At 56.4% G+C, this 18,899-nt stretch overlaps 1 protein-coding gene across 1 annotated transcript in view; it reads right to left on the bottom strand.

Moving 5' to 3' along the window:
- Nucleotides 1–18,899, bottom strand: part of GRIK4 (glutamate ionotropic receptor kainate type subunit 4) — a 234,074-nt gene that overhangs the window by 159,575 nt on the left and 55,600 nt on the right. Inside the window, exon 2 of the mRNA XM_081113547.1 lies at nt 12,602–12,733. Within this exon, the coding sequence (XP_080969673.1) occupies nt 12,602–12,683 (82 nt within the window). The 5' untranslated portion in view covers nt 12,684–12,733. The remainder of the gene's footprint in view (nt 1–12,601; nt 12,734–18,899) is intronic.

Here is an 18,899-nt window from a genome sequence, read left to right as displayed (position 1 = left end):
CAGTCACAGGCCATCCTGTTGGGCTCCCTCTACCCACAGAGGAAGCATAGCAACTTCAGTGCTCTCGGTTGCCTGGTGCTCATGCAAAATGGTCGATTGTAGCAGAAATCAGGCAGCTCAGGCCGAGGATCGGAGTGAGGACAGTTTCCAAGGGCATGCCTGGTCCCTGCAAGGCACTGCTCATGAGAAGGCCTTCCAGTGGCTCGGCTGCCCATCTTGCAGGCCATCCAAACTAAGGAGCAGAATAATGGTCCCAAAGATGTCCACACCCTCATCCCCAGAATCTGAGAATGTGTCCCCTTCTACAGCAAGTGGGACTCTGCGGATGGACTTAGGCTGCACACCTTGAGATGGGAGGCGATCCTGGGTCATCCCCAGTCAGCTCAATCTAAGCTCGTGAGTTCTTGAAATCAGAGGACCATTCCTGTCTGAGGTCAGGAGCTGCAATGTGAAAAGGATGTGACCCTGAGATTTGAGGGTGGAGGAAGAAGGACACGAGCCAAGGGGTGCAGCAGACTCGAGGCACTGAGAATGGCCTCTGCTCACAGCTACAATGACATTGGAACTTGATTTTAAAGCTTCAGGGACTTTAATTCTGCTGACAACCCAAATGAACAGAAGACAGATTCTCCCCTAGAATCTCCAGAAAGGCTCACGGCCCCGCCTCTGACACCCTAGTTTTAGCTCAGCGAGACCCAGGCTGGACTTCTGACTTATAGACCGCAAGAGGATAAATTTGTGGCAATTTGTTATAGTAGCCATAGAAAACTATGGTAATAATAATTATGGTAGAACTACTGATAAAAACTTATTAATTGGTCTCTTACTAATCATCAGGCACCGTGCCAGCCATTTTACATACATTAATCACACATCAGCTTCAACAGTCATATAGGGTGAGGACTACTACCCCCATTGTATGGCAGAAAACAGACCAAGTGACTTGTCCAAGGTCACATGCTGAAATTAATTCAATCCCAAGTTTGTGTGACAATACAGACCATCCCCATAAAAGTTTCCATAAAAGTTGAGCAAACTTCTATTTTTTAAAGGAACAAAAAAGAACTAACATCTTTTACATATTACTAGACGTCATAAATTGACCACAGCGAGGGCAAGCTCTCATGGAGGCGATCCATGGATACTTCCACTCATCTGCACCCATTTCATCTCCAGCCTCGGTCCATTGGGTGGCCTGGATTCCTTTAGCACTCTCGCTTTTCCAAGTTGGCTCCAAGGGGAATTAGCATTCAAGCACCATTTCCAGGTAAAGGTCCCTTTGGTTTCAGAAACCCCTTTGGAAAGTTCTCTCTTCCCCGAGATTTCCGGTGGCTGCCTGGTTTGGGTGCCCCCTCCAGTTCTCCTCCCACGTGGGGGGCGGGGGGGGGGAGGGGGGCTCTTCAGACCCCTCCTAGCAGAGCCTCCTGCCAAGCCCCTGGACTGCAGGCTTCCCTTTCTGGCTGGGCTCCGATTCAGGTCCCCCCTGCCGCTGGGGGATTTATGAGTGCTGCCAACAAAGGGGTGATTCTTCCCCTCCCTGAGCAGCCCCTGCTCAAAAGACCGTGTGCTACAAACGGGGCAAGGAGCACAGGTTGAAAGCCACAGGGGTGACACCAGGCAGGGAACCTCCCCGTGCCCAGCTCCATCCCACAGGTGTCGCAGCAGCACCAGCTCTGCGCGTTGAGAGCAGCCCAGCCATGAAGAGCTGGGAGCACATTCCACAGGCAAGGCCGAGACCGAGAGGCGAGATGCGTGCTTTTACCCAAAGGTCAGCCAGCAGGGCTTGGTGGGAACGGGCTGACAAGAGGCTCTGAGCCCAGAGACAGAGCCACAAGGCCGGAGCAGGGGCCTGTGGTGGACTGAAAGCCAATGAGGGAAGTGCCTGCCTCTGACCTGGGTGGTGGGGGTGGGGGTGGGGCACACCCTAACTGGAAACCTCATTCAGTGAAGGGCAATCAGAATGGTGAGTGGAACACACACACTGACAGGAAGGGATAGTCCCAGGCACAAAGGAGGAATCCCTGGGAGAGGAAGACACGGGGGCTATGGGATGCCTGTGCTTCAGGCCTGACCTGCGTCCTGGGAAGAGCACCCGACCTGCATATGCCAGAGGGACGTGGGGCCAGGACAGGTGCAAGGCACAGAGAGACAGGTTGTGGTTCAATAGAAAGAAAAACCGGTAGTCAGAACTATTCAGAGGTGGAATGGGTTGTCCTGACACTGAGGAGACGGGAAGAAGCTAGGTAGATGGGAGCAGGACACAGGAGGAAGGACCCAACTCCACAGAGTTACTGAGACACCCCAACTGGGCGGGGAAGGAAGGGCACGCGAGAGGCATGAGCCTTAAAATGTATGGATATTGCTAAGACAGGCCGCGTGCAGAGAACCAATCACAAGGTAGTGAGGCATATAAACCAATCCCAGGGATGTTACTAAGGCAGAATTCTTTGAAAAGACCAATCAGGAGCTAACAAGGCTGTCTCCACTCCTAAATTAAAAGGTGTGCACTTCTTCTTGCCCTCTCTCTTCTCCCTGGACACAATGGGTTCAGGGGGGTGCACATCCTGCGCCCACAGGGCTCATGGCCATGGGGCCTCCGCACCTGGACCTATGGCTTTAATTAGCTGGGATGCGCGGGAAGGAAGCTCTAGGCATGGGCGGCTCCTGGAACCCCAGCTGCACCTTTTCCTGGACTGGCTTTTCCCAATGAACTTCCATTCCACTGATCATTTCTGTCAGAGTCTTCATTCTTCAATTTTGAGAGACAAAGAACTCAAACTCAACACCCCACATTCTGAGTTATCCGGGCAATGCTCTAACCAACTAAGCTAGCTGGCCAGGGCCTTTCACAGCCCACATTCGGTTTCCACACCATCAGGCTTTGTGTCTCTAAGCACTGGCAGGCAGGCAGGATATGTCCTGGGAATGTCTGTTGGTGGGCAATGGGCAGTGTCCTGGCCAACACGGGCAGCTTCTGAAAGAGCTGGAAGCGGTGGCAGGTCCAGCAGGGAGGCTGGGCTCCGATTCAGGTCCCAGGCTCCCCAGAGACTGAGCCCTGCGAGGCCTCCCCACAGTCCAAGCTCCGGCTCAGTCAGAATGTCAGTGAGGTTTCAGGTTTGAGGATAAGACACACGTGAGCACTACCGTGGCTACAGAGGCCAGGGTGCCAGGCCAGTGCTTGGATCTGAGGGACTAAGTGACACCATCAGCCACGGCTCCCTTTGGTACTGTCCTTACAGGGCTGGCTGGCACTTCCTCGAAATGGGGTCAAGATTAGCCCAGGTGAGGGGAGGGAGCTTGCTGCAGAGATGAGAGCACGTGGGGCGGGAGCCAGTGCAGCTCACACAGGGACACTTGTTAAGAACTGCTTTTGTGTCATGTGAGACATCATCATCTCTGCTTTCCAATGCCTTTCAAATGTGAGTGCCTTTTGGGACTTGCCTTGCGTCTGCATCATCCATTCATTCAGTAGATGTTTAATTTGCACCTTCTCCATGACTTATACGCTGGGAAATCCGCAGGAAACAAAAAAGAAAAGTGGGGTTTTCCTGATGGGAAGACTCAGACAATAAACATACAGAACCAGTTTATCAGATGGTGATGGTGCTATAGAAAAAATAAAGCGAGGAAGAGGGTGAGGGAGATGGGGGCAGGGAATGAGCACCGGAGTGAGCGAGCCATGCAGAACCTAGGTGAAGAGTGTTCTGGGCAGAGAGGACAGTGCCAGAGCCCTGAGCAGGTGCAGGCCTGGTGTCTCCACAAAAGCAAGGGCGCTCGTGGGCTGGGTTGGTATGGAGGGAGCAAGAGGCAGAGTGGAAGAGAGGAGAATAAAAAGTAACATCGTAACGGGCAGGTCATTGTAAAGATTTTTGTCTTTAACTCTGAAATGAGAAGGCATTGGAGGACTTGAGCAAAGAACTGACATGATCCAACTTACATTTTAAAAGAGCCTTCTTGCTGACATTTTGAGAATCCAACGTGACAGGGCAAGAGAGAAGCAGAGAAGCCGGTAGGAAAGCTGTGCAGTCATCCCAGCGAGAGAGAATGCTGTCTTGGGACAGGAAGCAGCAGTGCAGTGGTCAGAAGTGGCTGAATTCTGGACACACTTGGAAGGTAGAGCTGATGAAGAGGATGGGGTTTCCCAGAGACAGGACAAGCCTGCTTCCCAGGGCTGGCGCTCAGGCCCAAATGTGAAATGGCATTACAGTTTATGACCAGGGAGCAGGTCAGGCTTAGACGTCCGAGCGAAGAGGACCGCAGTGAGGATGAGTCTGGAGGTGTGGGGAGAGGGTGAGCTGGAGGTGACACTAGAGCCACAAGCTTATAAAGCCATGAGGCTGCAGGAGGTCACTGGGCACAAACCCACGGGTGAAGAGGAACCAGCAAAGGAGACTGAGGAGAAGTGACCAGTGAGAGGCAGTGCAGGGACCAAGGTGGAGCGTGACCCGGAAGCCAAGAAAAGTGTTTCCAGGCCTGGCCGGTTTGGCTCAGTGAATAGAATGAAGGGTCCTGGGTTCGATTCTGGTCAAGGGCACAGGTCAGGGTTACAGACTCAATCCCCAGTGGGGGCCATGCAAGAGGCAGCTAATCAATGATTCTCTCTCATCATTGATGTTTCTATCTCTCTCTCCCCCTCCCTTCCTCTCTGAAATCAATTAAAACATATTTCTTTAAAAAAAAATAAGTGTTTCAAGAAAAAGAGTTAAAGACTATATCAACTGCTGCCAGTAAAAGGAGTCTGGGGGACAGATGACTGGACTTAGCAATGTGGGCATCATCTTTGGGGGGAGGAACTCCTATGGATAAGATAACAGAGAGGAAATGGAGACAGTTTGAATAGGCAATTCTACAGATTCTCAGTGTAAAGGGGAGAGAGACATAGGGGGTTAGAGCAAGAAAGGCGTGGCACCAAGGGCAGCTTTGAGATGGAAGATCATTCTGCCTTCTCTACCTCCCGGGCTCGTGGGCCCTCCACACAGGGGCAATGGTTCCAGGTGGGGTTCTTGGCTCCTAGAAAGAGGTGAACATACAGCAGGTTTACAAGGGAAGAGATGGCGCTTGCGGGGGAGGGAGAAGCAGCTCCAGGCAAGCAAAGACTGAGACTGACCGACACCATTCCACAGCACTTCCTGTGGGCCCAGGTGCTCTGATTGCTTCTGTGTAGTACTTCCTGATTTCTGCTGACACACGAGGTAGGGACGACGGTTAGCCCGTGTTATCCATACAACTGAAACACGAAGAATAAGTTCTTGCCTAAGGTCATACAACTAGGAGAGTGTGGTGCTCAGAGTCAAACCCAGGAAGCACTGTCAGCACATGCTCCGGCATGAGACCCCCAGGACCTGCCCTCGTGCTCACCGCCGCATACCTGCTCCATTTCCCCTTGCTCTCCAGGCCCCACTGGCTTGGAAGACGCCTGAGTGAGCCAGGGCAGAAGGGACTGAGGGAAGAGGAGACGCAGGTGGGGCCTCCTCCCGGGCTGCTGCAGACGGACACTCATACCCGTTATGCTGGCACCCTCAGCAGGGAGTGAGGGGCGCTGAGGATCTGTGGCTCATGTGCACCCTGGAGCGTTTCAGAACAGCGAACCTCTCCTCTGAATGGGATGATGCTAACGCAAGTCTCAATGGCCGAGAGAGAGCCCCACTCAAGGCTGCAGAGCCTGAGCCTCACACAGCACCACCGGCGGCCTCCCCAGCCAGGTCCGCACTGAGCCTGCACAGCTGAACCTGACTGCTATGGGCTGTTACCTCCACAACATGCATCGGTGTGCTCTGCTAGCTCGGCCCCCGAGCTGACTGGGCCCTGCAACTCAGTTAGTTCAATGGGAAGAAACACACCACAAAGCTATAGAAGGGCCACCAGGTAGCCTGAGGGCTGTCTGCAGCCTCCCACTGCCCGTGACTCCCACAGCCCAGGCCCAGCCCCCAGAGAGCCTATATGGCACATGCTGCTCATCCAGACTAATGAGGACTACCTGTGACCACGCCTTGCCTGCAGCTGAGCTGGGCGGCTGGGAGGCGACGTGCATCTCACCCACCCAGGCTCACCACGCAGGCCCTTGGCTCAGACCTGGCAGTGGCTCCCCTCACTGCCCATGCACCTCGAGTGCTTCCATTGGAGGCCACAGGGAGAAAGGGAACACCCAGACAGTCCACACCAAGAGACGAGAAAGGATGAGCAGGGCCTCGTGTCTTTATCGGGGCTCCCCAAGCAACGGGGCCCAATGGGGTCATGATGCAGATTAGGCGGATGGTGGCTCCCATGCGAAACTCTTCTTAGTGGCTGCTCATGAGACACAGTGCTGACGGCCCGCCTCCCTGTGCGAGCAGAACAGGCCAGAGGCTAAAACATTCTATCAGAGAATCCCAGGCTGGAAGGGGTTTTAGAGGTCACAGGACCAACCCACATTTGATGCTAAAGTCCCTGTCCATCTATCTCTGCCCAAGTCCAGCTGTGGGGCCTCAGTATCCATTTGTCTGGCAAACATTTTGCATATCAACCCAAAACCTCTCCAGAATGTTAATGACTGACTCCCCTCCCGGGACTCTGGACACACAGAAATGAAGACGGGTTTTTGAAACTATGACCAAATGCCACCCTGTCCGCTCTCCCCACCACGTGCCCCTCTGCCAGGCAGCCTCCCTGAACGGCAGCAGATCCGCAGACCACAGCACGTACGGAGGGCAACACGAGAGCCCAGGGCGCCCAGGGTGCTGCAGCACAAACGCACACAGGCGGCCGCCGCCCACATGTATTGGGAAAGCAGCCTCTTCTCTGTGGCTTTTAGTGAGGAAACAACAGCCCCGTCCCTTCATCTCTGATACCCCAGCCGCTGGGACCCTTCCCAGTGTCTTCCCAAAGATCACTCAGCATATGTTTAAGAAAACAACCCTCATTGCCATTACTTGCCTGTTCTCTTTAGCTCAGCCTGGTTTTGTGAGAGCTTGAGTTTGACAAACTGGCCCTGGTAGCTTTTCGCCCTCATCCATCAATAATGTACAAGCAACAGGATATTCAGGACCCACCACCACAGCTGTCTCCTGGTTCCACTTGTCCACCCTGTGGTGGTCTGAGAGGCGTCCTTCACTCTCTTCCCTTTTTTTAAAAAAATATTTTTTTATTGATTTCAGAGAGGCACTGCCGAACACTTGCTGTGTGAGGCAGTGAGCGCTCCACCCCTCGCTCACAGCATCTCATTTCACGCTCCCGAAGCTCCAAGAGCCACCTCTTGTCTCCTCCATTGGAATGAGCTGGGCGGGTGAAGCAGTTTGCCCCAAGCCGCACCACCTGGATGCAACCAAATCTTTAGACTTTAAAACCCATTTGTCCTTCACTTTCCTGAGCCCATGGACTTGAGGGCATTCCTAAGGGTATCATCTCCCGGAGGTGAGTGTGCTGCTCACACACCCTGGCGGCTGGATGTCCATGGATGGCGGCCTCGGCTAGAAACGCCCAAATGTGTCATCCAGGCCCCCGTCCCCGCACCTGCCCGGTGTGTTGATACCACCTTGGCGAGCAGGGCTCTGCCCCCACGAGCAAGCTCTGGACCGTAAGTCTGTGTGTGTCTGCATCCAACAGACGGCCTTTGTGCCCTTAGGACATTATTTGTAGGTAAAATAATCAAAGAAAAGCAAGAGACTATATTAGCAGTAATGCTCCCATCCTTACATCTGTCACCGATGAACACAGTGCTGCATGCGACTGCTGTGACCCAGGGCTATCCCCACAGCCAGGGCGCACTTGCTGCCGCAGAGCAAAGCAGAGCAGCTTTGGAGACAAGTCCAGTGTCAGTGCCTCTGCACCGGGATGATCCCGTCAAATCTCCAGCTGCACTGCCTCCCCCAAACCTGCAGGTGCTTGGCCTGGGTGAGACACCTGGCCTAGCACCTGGCATTGAGTGGGGCCTTGCCAAGGGGGCGTGGGATGGCGACCATTGATTATTGTTTAGCACCACAGCCTCGGTGCCTGATACTCAAAAAATTCTCTCTCTCTCTCTCTCTCTCTCTCTCTCTCTCTCTCTCTCTCTCTTGTTTCCTCCAGGATGTCTGCTTCTGTTAGCACAGGTACGGCCAGAAGAAAGTACTTTAAAACAATGACAGCAAGCATGTTCCTGGGACCCAGGTCTCTGAAGGCCATGGACGCATCTGCCCTGACACGCACTGACTCTGTGCAATACCCCACTGCACTGGGTGCTGTGTCAGGGGGTTGCTCTCCTGTGCAGTTCAGCGACCGGAGGGAAAATGGGAAAATACCATGACTATTACAGCACAACCAGTATGTGCTGAAACCAGGAAAATGGGAGAAAGGTAGAAAAAAGAGGAATTCTCCCTGTGTAGCACGCGGTGAAATGAGGACGGGCTATTTCAGCCAGTGATGGTGGTGGTGGTGGGGGAGGAGGAGGAGGAGTTTTGAGACCAAAGATGGGAGTGGAATGAAGAACTCACAGGCAGGGCAGGAGGTGGCGGCACCTCAGGGAACCCTCCAGATGATCTGAGACAGGAGCAGGCTGAAAGCCTAGGTTCCCTGGACTGACAAGTACTGAGTCCTTAATATGATCGGGGCGAGGGTAACGTTTACTAACATGAGAAACAGGACGGGAGGAACCCACAAGAGACAACTGCTGCCTGCCCGCTGCAGACAGTGATGCTGCAGCCCTAGCGCTGAGGACGCAGCTGGCGGCCTGGGAGAGCGCGGTTGGAGGAGCGAGGAGACCGCTGGGTCCCGGCCGGCTGCCAGCTGTGTTACCTTGGCCAAATCGCTGCCCTCTTTGGACCACCTTCCTCATCTGTGAAGGTAGCAGGATGGGAAACGCTGTCCTTAGAATCCACTGTCGCCCTAAAGAATGATGGTCCCTTCAGTCACGGGGCCGGCGAGACAGTGGGGTCTTCTCAGAGCATTTATTAACTTTTGCTCCCAAAGTCACCACTCGGAGGACTAAGAGGGACAAAAGCAAACTCAAAAGACATTTTGATCGATGACTGGAGAGGCTGACGTGTGTGGGAGTTTGGGGAGTTGGGGGGAAGCCTCACCATCATAAATAAAACCCCTTTCTCTTACCCCAAACCTCATTCCGTGGCTGGACACTGTGCTAGAGGTCAGGGCTGCATGGCCGCCTGTGCCTCACTGCGTGAAACTGCAGTCCCAGGCAGGGCCGTGGGTCCGCCTGCCTTTCCACGAACAGCCATATTGTCCCTTGGAGGAGCTGGCTGAGGGTGGAGAGGGTGCGCTCATCATCTCAGCCTCCCAGGCCCACAGCCATCAACTCTGAGGCTGGAGGTGGGAAGAAACTCCAGATAAAAATAAATGAGGGAAAAGGGACCAGGCGGACAGGGAAGCCCAGATGGTCTGCAGCATCTGGAAAATCTAGATGCCAAGCAGTTTGAGCCACTGGTAAGTCCCATCTCCCCTGAGCCAGGGACACCAGCGGGTCAATAGCTTAAGTCACCCCACTCAGGGAGACAGATAACAGAAGCCCAAGCAATGCCATTTGCCAACCACACCCAAGGACAGATGGAGTTAGGGAATAACTCTCCTCTGGGTACATCTGCACAAAACTGATGGGCATTTTATTGAGATCCTCCCCTGAATGCTCAGCCTATAACACCCCTAAAACGAAGGTCTAGCTCGCGCTCTCCCTCCCAGGAGCACGCCTGCACCCCCCAGAACCCCCTTCTTCCCTCACAGGCACTGATCTCATAACCCTAAGGGACCCCACGAGGCTTGCAACCAGGGCAGCAGTGGGCAGCGGCAGCTCGTCCCAGGCAAACCCCTTGCTCTGTCCCCAAGGCCCCCGTTTCTCTGACTTCCCCGTGAGCCAAGCAGTGGCCTGGGCTCCTTCCCCATCCGCCTGCTCCACTTCCCGGCTGTGGTAAACACCCTCTGCAACCCGCGGCATCTGTCCCAGCTGTGGTAAACACCCTCTGCAATCCGCGGCATCTGTCCCAGCTGTGGTAAACACCCTCTGCAACCCGCGGCATCTGTGTATGTGAGGGTGCTCTCCCGCAATCTCTCCTTCTAGGATCCATATTGTTATAAGCCTTGTCCCATCACTCAGGGCAGCCGCCGCAGCTGCAGAAGCAAGACAAGGTGAATCCCGGCAGCCTGACCCACCCGCGCACGCTCCTCCCTTGGCTGACTGGCGCACCACCTCCGACCCTACAATTCACATTTCTCCCCTATATAAGGGAGACCAGCCAGCCCTGGGGCAACACCACACACTGGGTCTGCCTCCTGGAGGGAAGGCAATGAAATCTCTTAAACTCACAACAACGTTGCTTGGCCTAGCTCCATGGGTGCAGACCTAATTAGGGTTGTGCACAAAGGCAAGAATCCACACCTAGCAGCCAGGGGGCCAAGGGCCAGCTCCTTGTGATTCCACTGCCCACTTCCCCTCCTGCCCCCTCCTGCCCCCGCCTGCCCCCTCCTGCCCCCTCCTGTCCCCTCCTGTCCCTGCCTGTCCCCTCCTGCCCCCGCCTGCCCCCTCCTGCCCCCTCCTGTCCCCTCCTGTCCCCTCCTGTCCCCGCCTGACCCCTCCTGCCCCCTCCTGTCCCCTCCTGTCCCTGCCTGTCCCCTCCTGTCCCCTCCTGTCCCCGCCTGCCCCCTCCTGCCCCCTCCTGTCCCCTCCTGTCCCCGCCTGCCCCCTCCTGCCCCCGCCTGCCCCCTCCTGTCCCCGCCTGTCCCTTCCTGTCCCCCTGTCCCCACCTGTCCCTTCCTGTCCCCACCTGTCCCTTCCTGTCCTCGCCTGTCCCTGCCCCACTGCAGATCCTCACTGAGCTGGAGACACCTCCTTTCCAACCAGAGGTTCCGGGAGAGTTTGAACTCCTGGCTCCCAGATAACCAAGGAGACAGACAAAGGGGTCCTGGCAGGGCTGGTTCAGTTTTCCTTCCTTCCCTCCGTGGGCCTAGTTCTGCTCCGTGGCCTCGGCAGGAGCTGAGGCCGACGTTGCCTGGCCGGGCAGTGGGGCCTGGTGGAAATCAGCCCGAGAGGCCAGGGATGAGCCCACACAGAGTCCAGAGAGTCGTGAGGAACCGGACAAGCAGTGCTCGAGTGTGGGCTGGAGAGCCTGCGGGTCCCTGGAAGCCCCGTTGCTGGCACAGCCACAAGAAAGGAGCTGTCTGCTCACTGCCTGCTCCTCCAGGACCACGGGGCCGGGGCGAGGCCCCAGCGCTGCCAGCTCCACTCCATCGGCTTCCACCTCCCATGGGCGACAAATGGAAGTTGATGGTTACACTTCCTCAGCTCCTTAGAGGAGGGGGACACCTTGCAGCAAACGCAGAGTAACTGTAGGCACCTTATAAATGACACATCGTAAGGCCGTGAACCACTGTGCATTGCTGCTAAGCAAAAGCGAGTTGGGTGTTGGAGTCTCAGTGGAAATGGAGCATGCTCGCAGAGTGGCGAGCCCAGGGCGGTGGGGACACTGAGTCACGTGTCCCAGTGCTGCGTCCCACCCACCGCTGCTGTGGACCTGGGAGCAGGTGCCACCAGGTAACCTGGAGCAGCTGGAAGACCGGCAGCTTGGCCCTGGCCAGAGGCTTGCCCCGCCTACCTCGGCTTCCCACTGTTCCAGCTTCTGAGACCTCAGGGCTGTCCTGGCCCTGACTGGGGGGCTTTAAGCCAATTCCCTGGGACTCAGCGTTCTGACATCTTCCCCCTAAATCAGCCTCTAACCCTTTCGGGAGGAAGTTTAGAATCCAGGATCCTGCATTGCTTAGTGTTTACTCCCCACCTTCTCCAGGTGTGGATCCGCCTGGACACCCTGCCTGGTGTGTGGGTCCCTCCGGGCTCTTCCCCCGCCCCGCCCTTCGGCCCTGCTGTTGGACAGGCCTGTGTGACAACAGCCCACCTGCCTGGATGACTCCCCACTGACCTCTCCACACTGACCCCTTCCCATATACACACAGATGCCCCCAACCCTTCACCCCCATTTGCCCAGGACATCAGGTCCCAACATGGTGTCTGCTGGGCTGCAGTGTCCCCTGTCCCTGCGGCTGGGACTGTGTCCCTGGAACCCAGGTCAATAGCGCCTCCACCTGCAGCTGTGAGCCTCGCTCAGTTCCGGGAGGAGCCGGGGCTTCGCAGGTGGTGGAGCTGAGCCCCTTCCCGGGATGGAGTGCAGCTGAGACCTCCCACAGTGAGTGGGACAAGGAGGAGAGTGTGGGACACATCACTGAGACGAGCCGGCCCCACCCCAGGACCAGGCCAGGGAAAGCAGGTGCCAAGTCCAGGGCCCACCGCGCAGTCAGCCAGGGGCACCCCAAGCCTCCCTGGCCTCTGCCCAAGCACACCCCGAGGAAGCGTTCTTCCATCGACAAGATCATCTCTCTTCTCGGATCTCCCTGCACTTGGAATCCCCAGGGCCATCCCTCCTTCTCCTCAACTAACAGCTGCCCCTTTCGTGGTCACAGGCTGTCATGGAAACTTAGCAGAGTCATTATTCTCATCACAGTGGGCCCCTGCCAGCGGCTCCACCCCCACCACCCAGGCCCAGACAAACTTGAGGGGACATAGTAGAAGGTCCCCTGTGGACACTGGGGTGCTGAGAGAGAGTGTCACCTGGGCCAGCAAGCCCTGGGGTGCCGGCTGCGCAGCACTTACCAATCCTCAGGGCGTGGGGACTGCAGGCCACCGTCACAAGCCACACAGGAAGCAGCACCAGAGGTGCGGAGACTCGGGGCATCTTCTAGGAATCCTCATGGAGCCCGCTGCCGGCCTGGGCATGACATGACTCTGAAAGACAGGACCAGAGCGTGAGGCCTGCATCCCTGCCAGAGCCGCCCACTCAGCCCGGTGACCCAGACACCGCCCCACCCACCCAGCTCTGCTGCAGTGCCCACGCGGCTCTGGCCTCTGTCCTCCCTCTACAAGCTCAGGTTCGAATCCTTCCTCCCCAGCAAAGTGGGGCAGGCGGTTGCTCTGGGGCCGAATGGTTCACAGGCTCCACTTTTTTAAAAACTCCAGTTTGGGGCGGGCGGGGGGTGCGGGGGGTCGCGGGGGAGACCTTCATCTGCCATGGAGGAGCCGCGGGGCTGTGCCCTCGCCGGCCGCACACCTGCTCCCTGGGAGGCATGGGAAGGGCCGGTTCAGTCATCCTTGTGCACCAGCTGTGCCTTCATGAGGAGCCTCCTGATCCCTCAGCCAGTTCCCTCACCGGCTCAGCCACCTGTCCTGGGGTCACGGCCTCAGGCAAATAGAAGCTCCCTGCTCCCCTGGTCGCAGGGCTGAGGAGGGCCTGCTCCCATGTCAGCTCCTCCCCAGCCCAATGGGTAGAAGCGCTTCCCCAGGGGTCAGCGGTTTCCACACCTGCTCCTGCCACCTGCCGAAAGCGACCCTCCCCATCCTCCTCCCAAAGCCCTCTCCTCCTGCCCAGGGCAGGGGACCTCTGATGTCAAAGCAGCACCTCTAGGGGCTGCCTCGCGGAGGGCAGCAGGGTGTGTCCCCCGCTGAATCCTTTCCAACCCTTGAGGCCAGAGTCTGTAGCCGCCAGCTCGGCCCCCTCATGGGGTGAGGGCGGCTGGTGAGCACCAGACCCTGCTACTCCTGGGTTGCCCTGGGCCAGGAAAGCAGTATTAACACAGCTCTCCTCCCACCACCCACACGGACACGCCATAGGACTGTGGGCCAAGACAGGCCAGACTTCCCTAACAGCTACAGCCAAAGGCCGAGCATGTTTAAAAAGGCCTCAGCTTCCCTGGGCTTCAGGAAAATGCCACTGTAAACCACAACAGGTAACCAGTCCACATGCACCAGTTGCCTCTTTAACAAAACAGGGCCAGGTGTCGCAGGAGATGGGACCCTCCTGTGGTGTCCCTGGGAGCACACAGTACAGCCATCTCCTGGAGCTGCTCACCCCACGACCAGTAGCTCCTCCCACAGCCCACACCCCAGCACCAGCAGCTCCTCCCACAGCCCACACCCCAGCACCAGCAGCTCCTCCCACAGCCCGCACCCCAGCACCAGCAGCTCCTCCCACAGCCCGCACCCCAGCACCAGCAGCTCCTCCCACAGCCCGCACCCCAGCACCAGCAGCTCCTCCCACAGCCCGCACCCCAGCACCAGCAGCTCCTCCCACAGCCCGCACCCCAGCACCAGCAGCTCCTCCCACAGCCCGCACCCCAGCACCAGCAGCTCCTCCCACAGCCCGCACCCCAGCACCAGCAGCTCCTCCCACAGCCCGCACCCCAGCACCAGCAGCTCCTCCCACAGCCCGCACCCCAGCACCAGCAGCTCCTCCCACAGCCCGCACCCCAGCACCAGCAGCTCCTCCCACAGCCCGCACCCCAGCACTAACAGCTCCTCTCAGAGCCCACACCCCAGCACCAGCAGCTCCTCTCAGAACTCACATGCAATGGACACATAGGTGTGTGCCCACCTAGGACGTGCAGAATTTCCACAGCGGCACCCTCAAGACCCCCAAACTAGAGACTAGCCAGAAGTCTAAGAGCAAAGTGGAGAAATGTCATGTATGGGTTGGTGTGTGGAGATGAAAATGACTAATGATGAATCTCATAAACATCATACTGAGCAAAAGAAAGCAGGCACAGAAGAACATGTCCAGTGTGATCCTACCCACACAGTACAGAAGCGCCAGACAGGAGCCTGCGCGGCCAGCAGCCACCCTTGGGGAGAGCGGGGACAGAAGGGCCTGCGGGGTGGCCTGCGGGGGCCAGTGACGTCTGATTCCCACACTTGGTGCTGGTAACACAAGTGTGTCCGCTTTGTGAAAACGCATTGAGCTAAATGCTTGTGGTAACATCACTTTCTGTGAGCTATCCTTCAGTAGAGTTGTATGAATGACGTCCTCCCCCACCGCACACACACTCAGTGCCCAGCACAGCCAGCAGCTCACAGCTCCTGTGCAAACCTGTCCTTCCCCTGAGGAGCTCCTCTCCAACCCCACCCCCATGCTGGGTATGGGCAGGGGTGTGTGCAGGGGTGTGTGCTGGGGTGTGTGCAGGGGTGTGTGCTGGGGTGTGAGCAGGGGTGTGTGCAGGTGTGTGTGCAGGGGTGTGAGCAGGGGTGTGTGCTGGGGTGTGTGCAGGGGTGTGTGCAGGGGTGTGCAGGGGTGTGTGCAGGTGTGTGTGCAGGGGTGTGTGCAGGGGCGTGTGCACGGGTGTGTGCACGGGTGTGTGCAGGGGTGTGTGCTGGGGTGTGTGCAGGGGTGTGTGCTGAGGTGTGAGCAGGGGTGTGTGCAGGGGTGTGTGCAGGTGTGTGTGCAGGTGTGTGTGCAGGGGTGTGCAGGGGTGTGTGCAGGGGTGTGCGCAGGGGTGTGTGCACGGGTGTGTGCAGGGGTGTGTGCAGGGGTGTGAGCAGGGGTGTGGGCAGGGGTGTGGGCAGGGGCGTGTGCAAGGTTGTGTGCTGGGGTGTGTGCAGGGGTGTGTGCAGAGGTGTGTGCAGGGGTGTGTGCAGGGGTGTGTGCAGGGGTGTGAGCAGGGGTGTGTGCAGAGGTGTGAGCAGGGGTGTGGGCAGGGGTGTGTGCAGAGGTGTGAGCAGGGGTGTGGGCAGAGGTGTGTGCAAGGGTGTGTGCAGGGGTGTGAGCAGGGGTGTGTGCAGGAGAGTATGGCACAAGGGGGGCGAGGGAATTGTTACATTCTCACTCATGAGGGTAATGCCAAATGCTCATTGGCTGTCTGTCTACACACCAGTTTGTGGCTTGACAGAGGAGGGCAGGGGGCAGAGATCTTATTTTTGTGTCTTCAGGGCCAGGAGAGAGCCTGGCATGTTACAGCCTCAGGAGATATTCAGGCAGTGGGTGCGTGTATAAGCTACCGAAGAGAGAACTGTGAAAATCTAATAGACTCTATCAAAGTAATCCTGATATATAAAAGCCCAGGGTCCTAACGACCATCACAACCAAAGGCTGACCAACCCGGAAGTCCTTCAGTCAGCCATGGCAACCCGCACCGCCTGCCCCACTGCAGCCTGGCAACCCGCACCGCCTGCCCCGCTGCAGCCACGGCAACCAGCACTGCCTGCCCCATTGCAGCCCAGCAGCCCGCACCGCCTGCCCCGCTGCAGCCCAGCAGCCTGCACCGCCTGCCCTGCTGCAGCCCAGCAGCCCGCACCGCCTGCCTCGCTGCAGCCTGGTGGCCCAGCACTGCTTCCCCACTGCAGCCTGGTGACCCAACAGCCTGGTGGTCCCAGGGGGCTGAGACCCAGAGAGAGAGAGGCAAGGTCTGATCCGCAGCCTAGTGGCAGCTGTTGATCAGTACTTGACTCTCTCTTTCTCTCCCTCTTTCTTTCCAGGCTTCGCCAGCAGCCAGGCCTTTCTTTCTCTACTGGCCTGGCGGGGTGGGGGGGGAGGGGGGGCTTCTCTTCAGCCCCACCTCTCTGATCAGTTATGGATATAGGCCTGGAGATGCTGACTGGTATAGGAACCAACCAATCAGAACCAAATGTGGATGCTGTGAAGAACCAATGGCTGCCGAGGAGACAGAGCTTCTGACACTGACTGGCATAGAAACCGACCAATCAGAACCAAATCTGGGTGCTGTTGGGAGCCAATGGTTGCCTAGGAGGCAGAGCCTTTGACACTAACTGGCATAGAAATCGACCAATCAGAACCAAATTGGCCAGCAGAGGAGGGCAGTTGGGGGTGAGATCAGGCCTGCAGGGGAGGGCCATTGGAGGTGAGATCAGGTTGGCGGGGAGGGCCGTTGGGTGCAAGATCAGTCCAGCAGGGGAAGGAAGTTGGGGGCAACCAGGTAGGCAGGCAGGGGAGGGCAGTTAGGGGCAATCAGGTTGGAAGGGGAGGGTAGTTAGGGGTGATCAGGCAGGCAGGCAGAGGCAGGTAGGGGTGATGTGGCAGGCAAGCAGGTGAGCAGTTAGGAGACAGTGGTCCCAGATTGTGAGAGGGATGTCCGATTGGAGAGGGTGCAGGCTTGGCTGAGGCAACCCCTCCTCCGTGCACAAATTTCATGCACCGGGACTCTAGTTTGTTCAGAAGTGCAAAATCAAAGGTGCCAGCAGGTTCTGTGTCTGGTGAGGGCCCGCTTTCTGATTTACAGACAACAATCTTTGTGTGCATCCCCACAGCAGAAAGTGGGAAAGGAAGCTCTCTGGGCCTTTCTTATGAGGACACTAACCCTATTTGAGGAATCCACTCTTGTGACCTAATCACCTCCCAAAGGCACCAACCTCCAAATAACATTATATTGTGGATTAGGTTTCAACATACTAATTTTGGGGGCACACAAACATTCAGTTTATAATAGTTTATAAACTTTATAACAGTTTATAATATACTAGAGGCCTGGTACACAAAAATTTGTGCACTCAGGGGGGAGGGGTCCCTCAGCCCGGCCTGTGCTCTCTCGCAGTCTGGGACCCCTCGGGGGATGACCACCTGCTGGCTTAGGCCCACTCCCAAGGGGTTGGGCCTAAGCTGGCAATCAGACATCCCTCTGGCAGCCCCACAGCCCTCGGGGGATGCCCACTTGCCAGCAGGGAGCAGACCTAAGCTGCAGTCAGACATCCTTAGCACTGCTGAGGAGGCAGGAGAAGCTCCCACCACCACCGCTGTACTCGCAGCCATCAGCCTGGCTTGTGGCTGAACAGAGCTCCTCCCATGTGAGAGCACCCTGACCACCAGGGGGCAGCTCCTGCATTGAGCATCTGCCCCCTGGTGGTCAGTGTGTGTCATAGTGACCAGTCATTCCCAGTTCTTCTGCTGTTAGGGTCAGTTTGCATATTACCCTTTTACTATATAGGATAGAGGCCTGGTGCATGGGTGGGGGCCGGCTGGTTTGCCCTAAAGGGTGTCCCAGATCAGGGTGGGGATCCCACTTGGGTGCCTGGCCAGCCTGGGTGAGGGGCTGATGGCTGTTGGCAGCTGGTCACACCCACTTCAGGGTGGGGGTCCCCACTGGTGTGCCTGGCCAGTCTGGGTGAGGGGCTGAGGGCTATTTTCAGGCTGGCCTGCGACTGAAGCTCCAAGCCTCTCCTTTTTTTTTTATTTTTTTTTTGGGGGGGATTTATTTACCTTCTATAATTGAAACTCTGTTGCTGACACTGGTGCTCCCAGCTCTAAGGGTGTGGCTGGCTGGAAGCAGGTATCTAGGGTTTGTTTAGCTTCTATAATTGAAACTTTGTTGCTTTTGGAGCTGTTGCTTTCGGAGCTTAGAGCTGGGCTGCAGCAGGCGGGGAACCTTGGCTTCCTCCATCACTGGAGCAAGCAAAGCTCCTGCTCGTTTCAGTTGCATGGCTGCCAGCCGCCATCTTTGTTGGAAGTTAATTTGCATATCTCACTGATTAGCCAATGGGAAGCGTAGTGGAGGTATGGTTAATTACCCTTTTTGTCTTTTATTTGATAGGATATTTAAATCAGGAGCTTTACATTCATGTAGCATGTTGTCAAAGCCTATTTTGCATTGTTTCTAAAACTTGAGAATAGTTTTAGTATCTCAGATTCCCCCCAACCCTGAATCAACACTTGTGTTTTCATGTGTAACTGTAAATGTATCTATATAATGGGTAATTTTTGTTTTTCTTTTTTTTACATGCTGACTTTATTTTTAATTTAAATCTTTATTGTCAAGAGTATTACAAATATCACTCCCTCCTCCCCCCCATTATTCCCCTCTACTGGTTCCTGCCCTACCTGAGGCCTTCACCACCCTATTGTCTGTTTCCATAGGTAATGCATATCCTATCTAATAATAGAGAAACATGGTAATTAACCATAACTTCACTACCCTTCCCATTGGCTAATCAGCGAGATATGCAAATTAACTGCCAACCAAGATGGCAGCTGGCAGCCAGGCAGTTGAAATGAACAGGAGGCTTGCTTGCTCCAGTGATGGAGGAAGCCAAGGTTCCCCGCCTGCCACTGCTGGGCTCTGAGCTGCAGTCTAAGAAACAGTGTTGCAATTATAGAAGGTAAATAAACCCCAGAAAC

The sequence above is a fragment of the Myotis nattereri genome (assembly GCF_964212035.1).
Source record: "Myotis nattereri genome assembly, chromosome: 19".
Taxonomy (NCBI): domain Eukaryota; kingdom Metazoa; phylum Chordata; class Mammalia; order Chiroptera; family Vespertilionidae; genus Myotis; species Myotis nattereri.
This window is presented reverse-complemented; position numbering and strand designations above follow the sequence as displayed.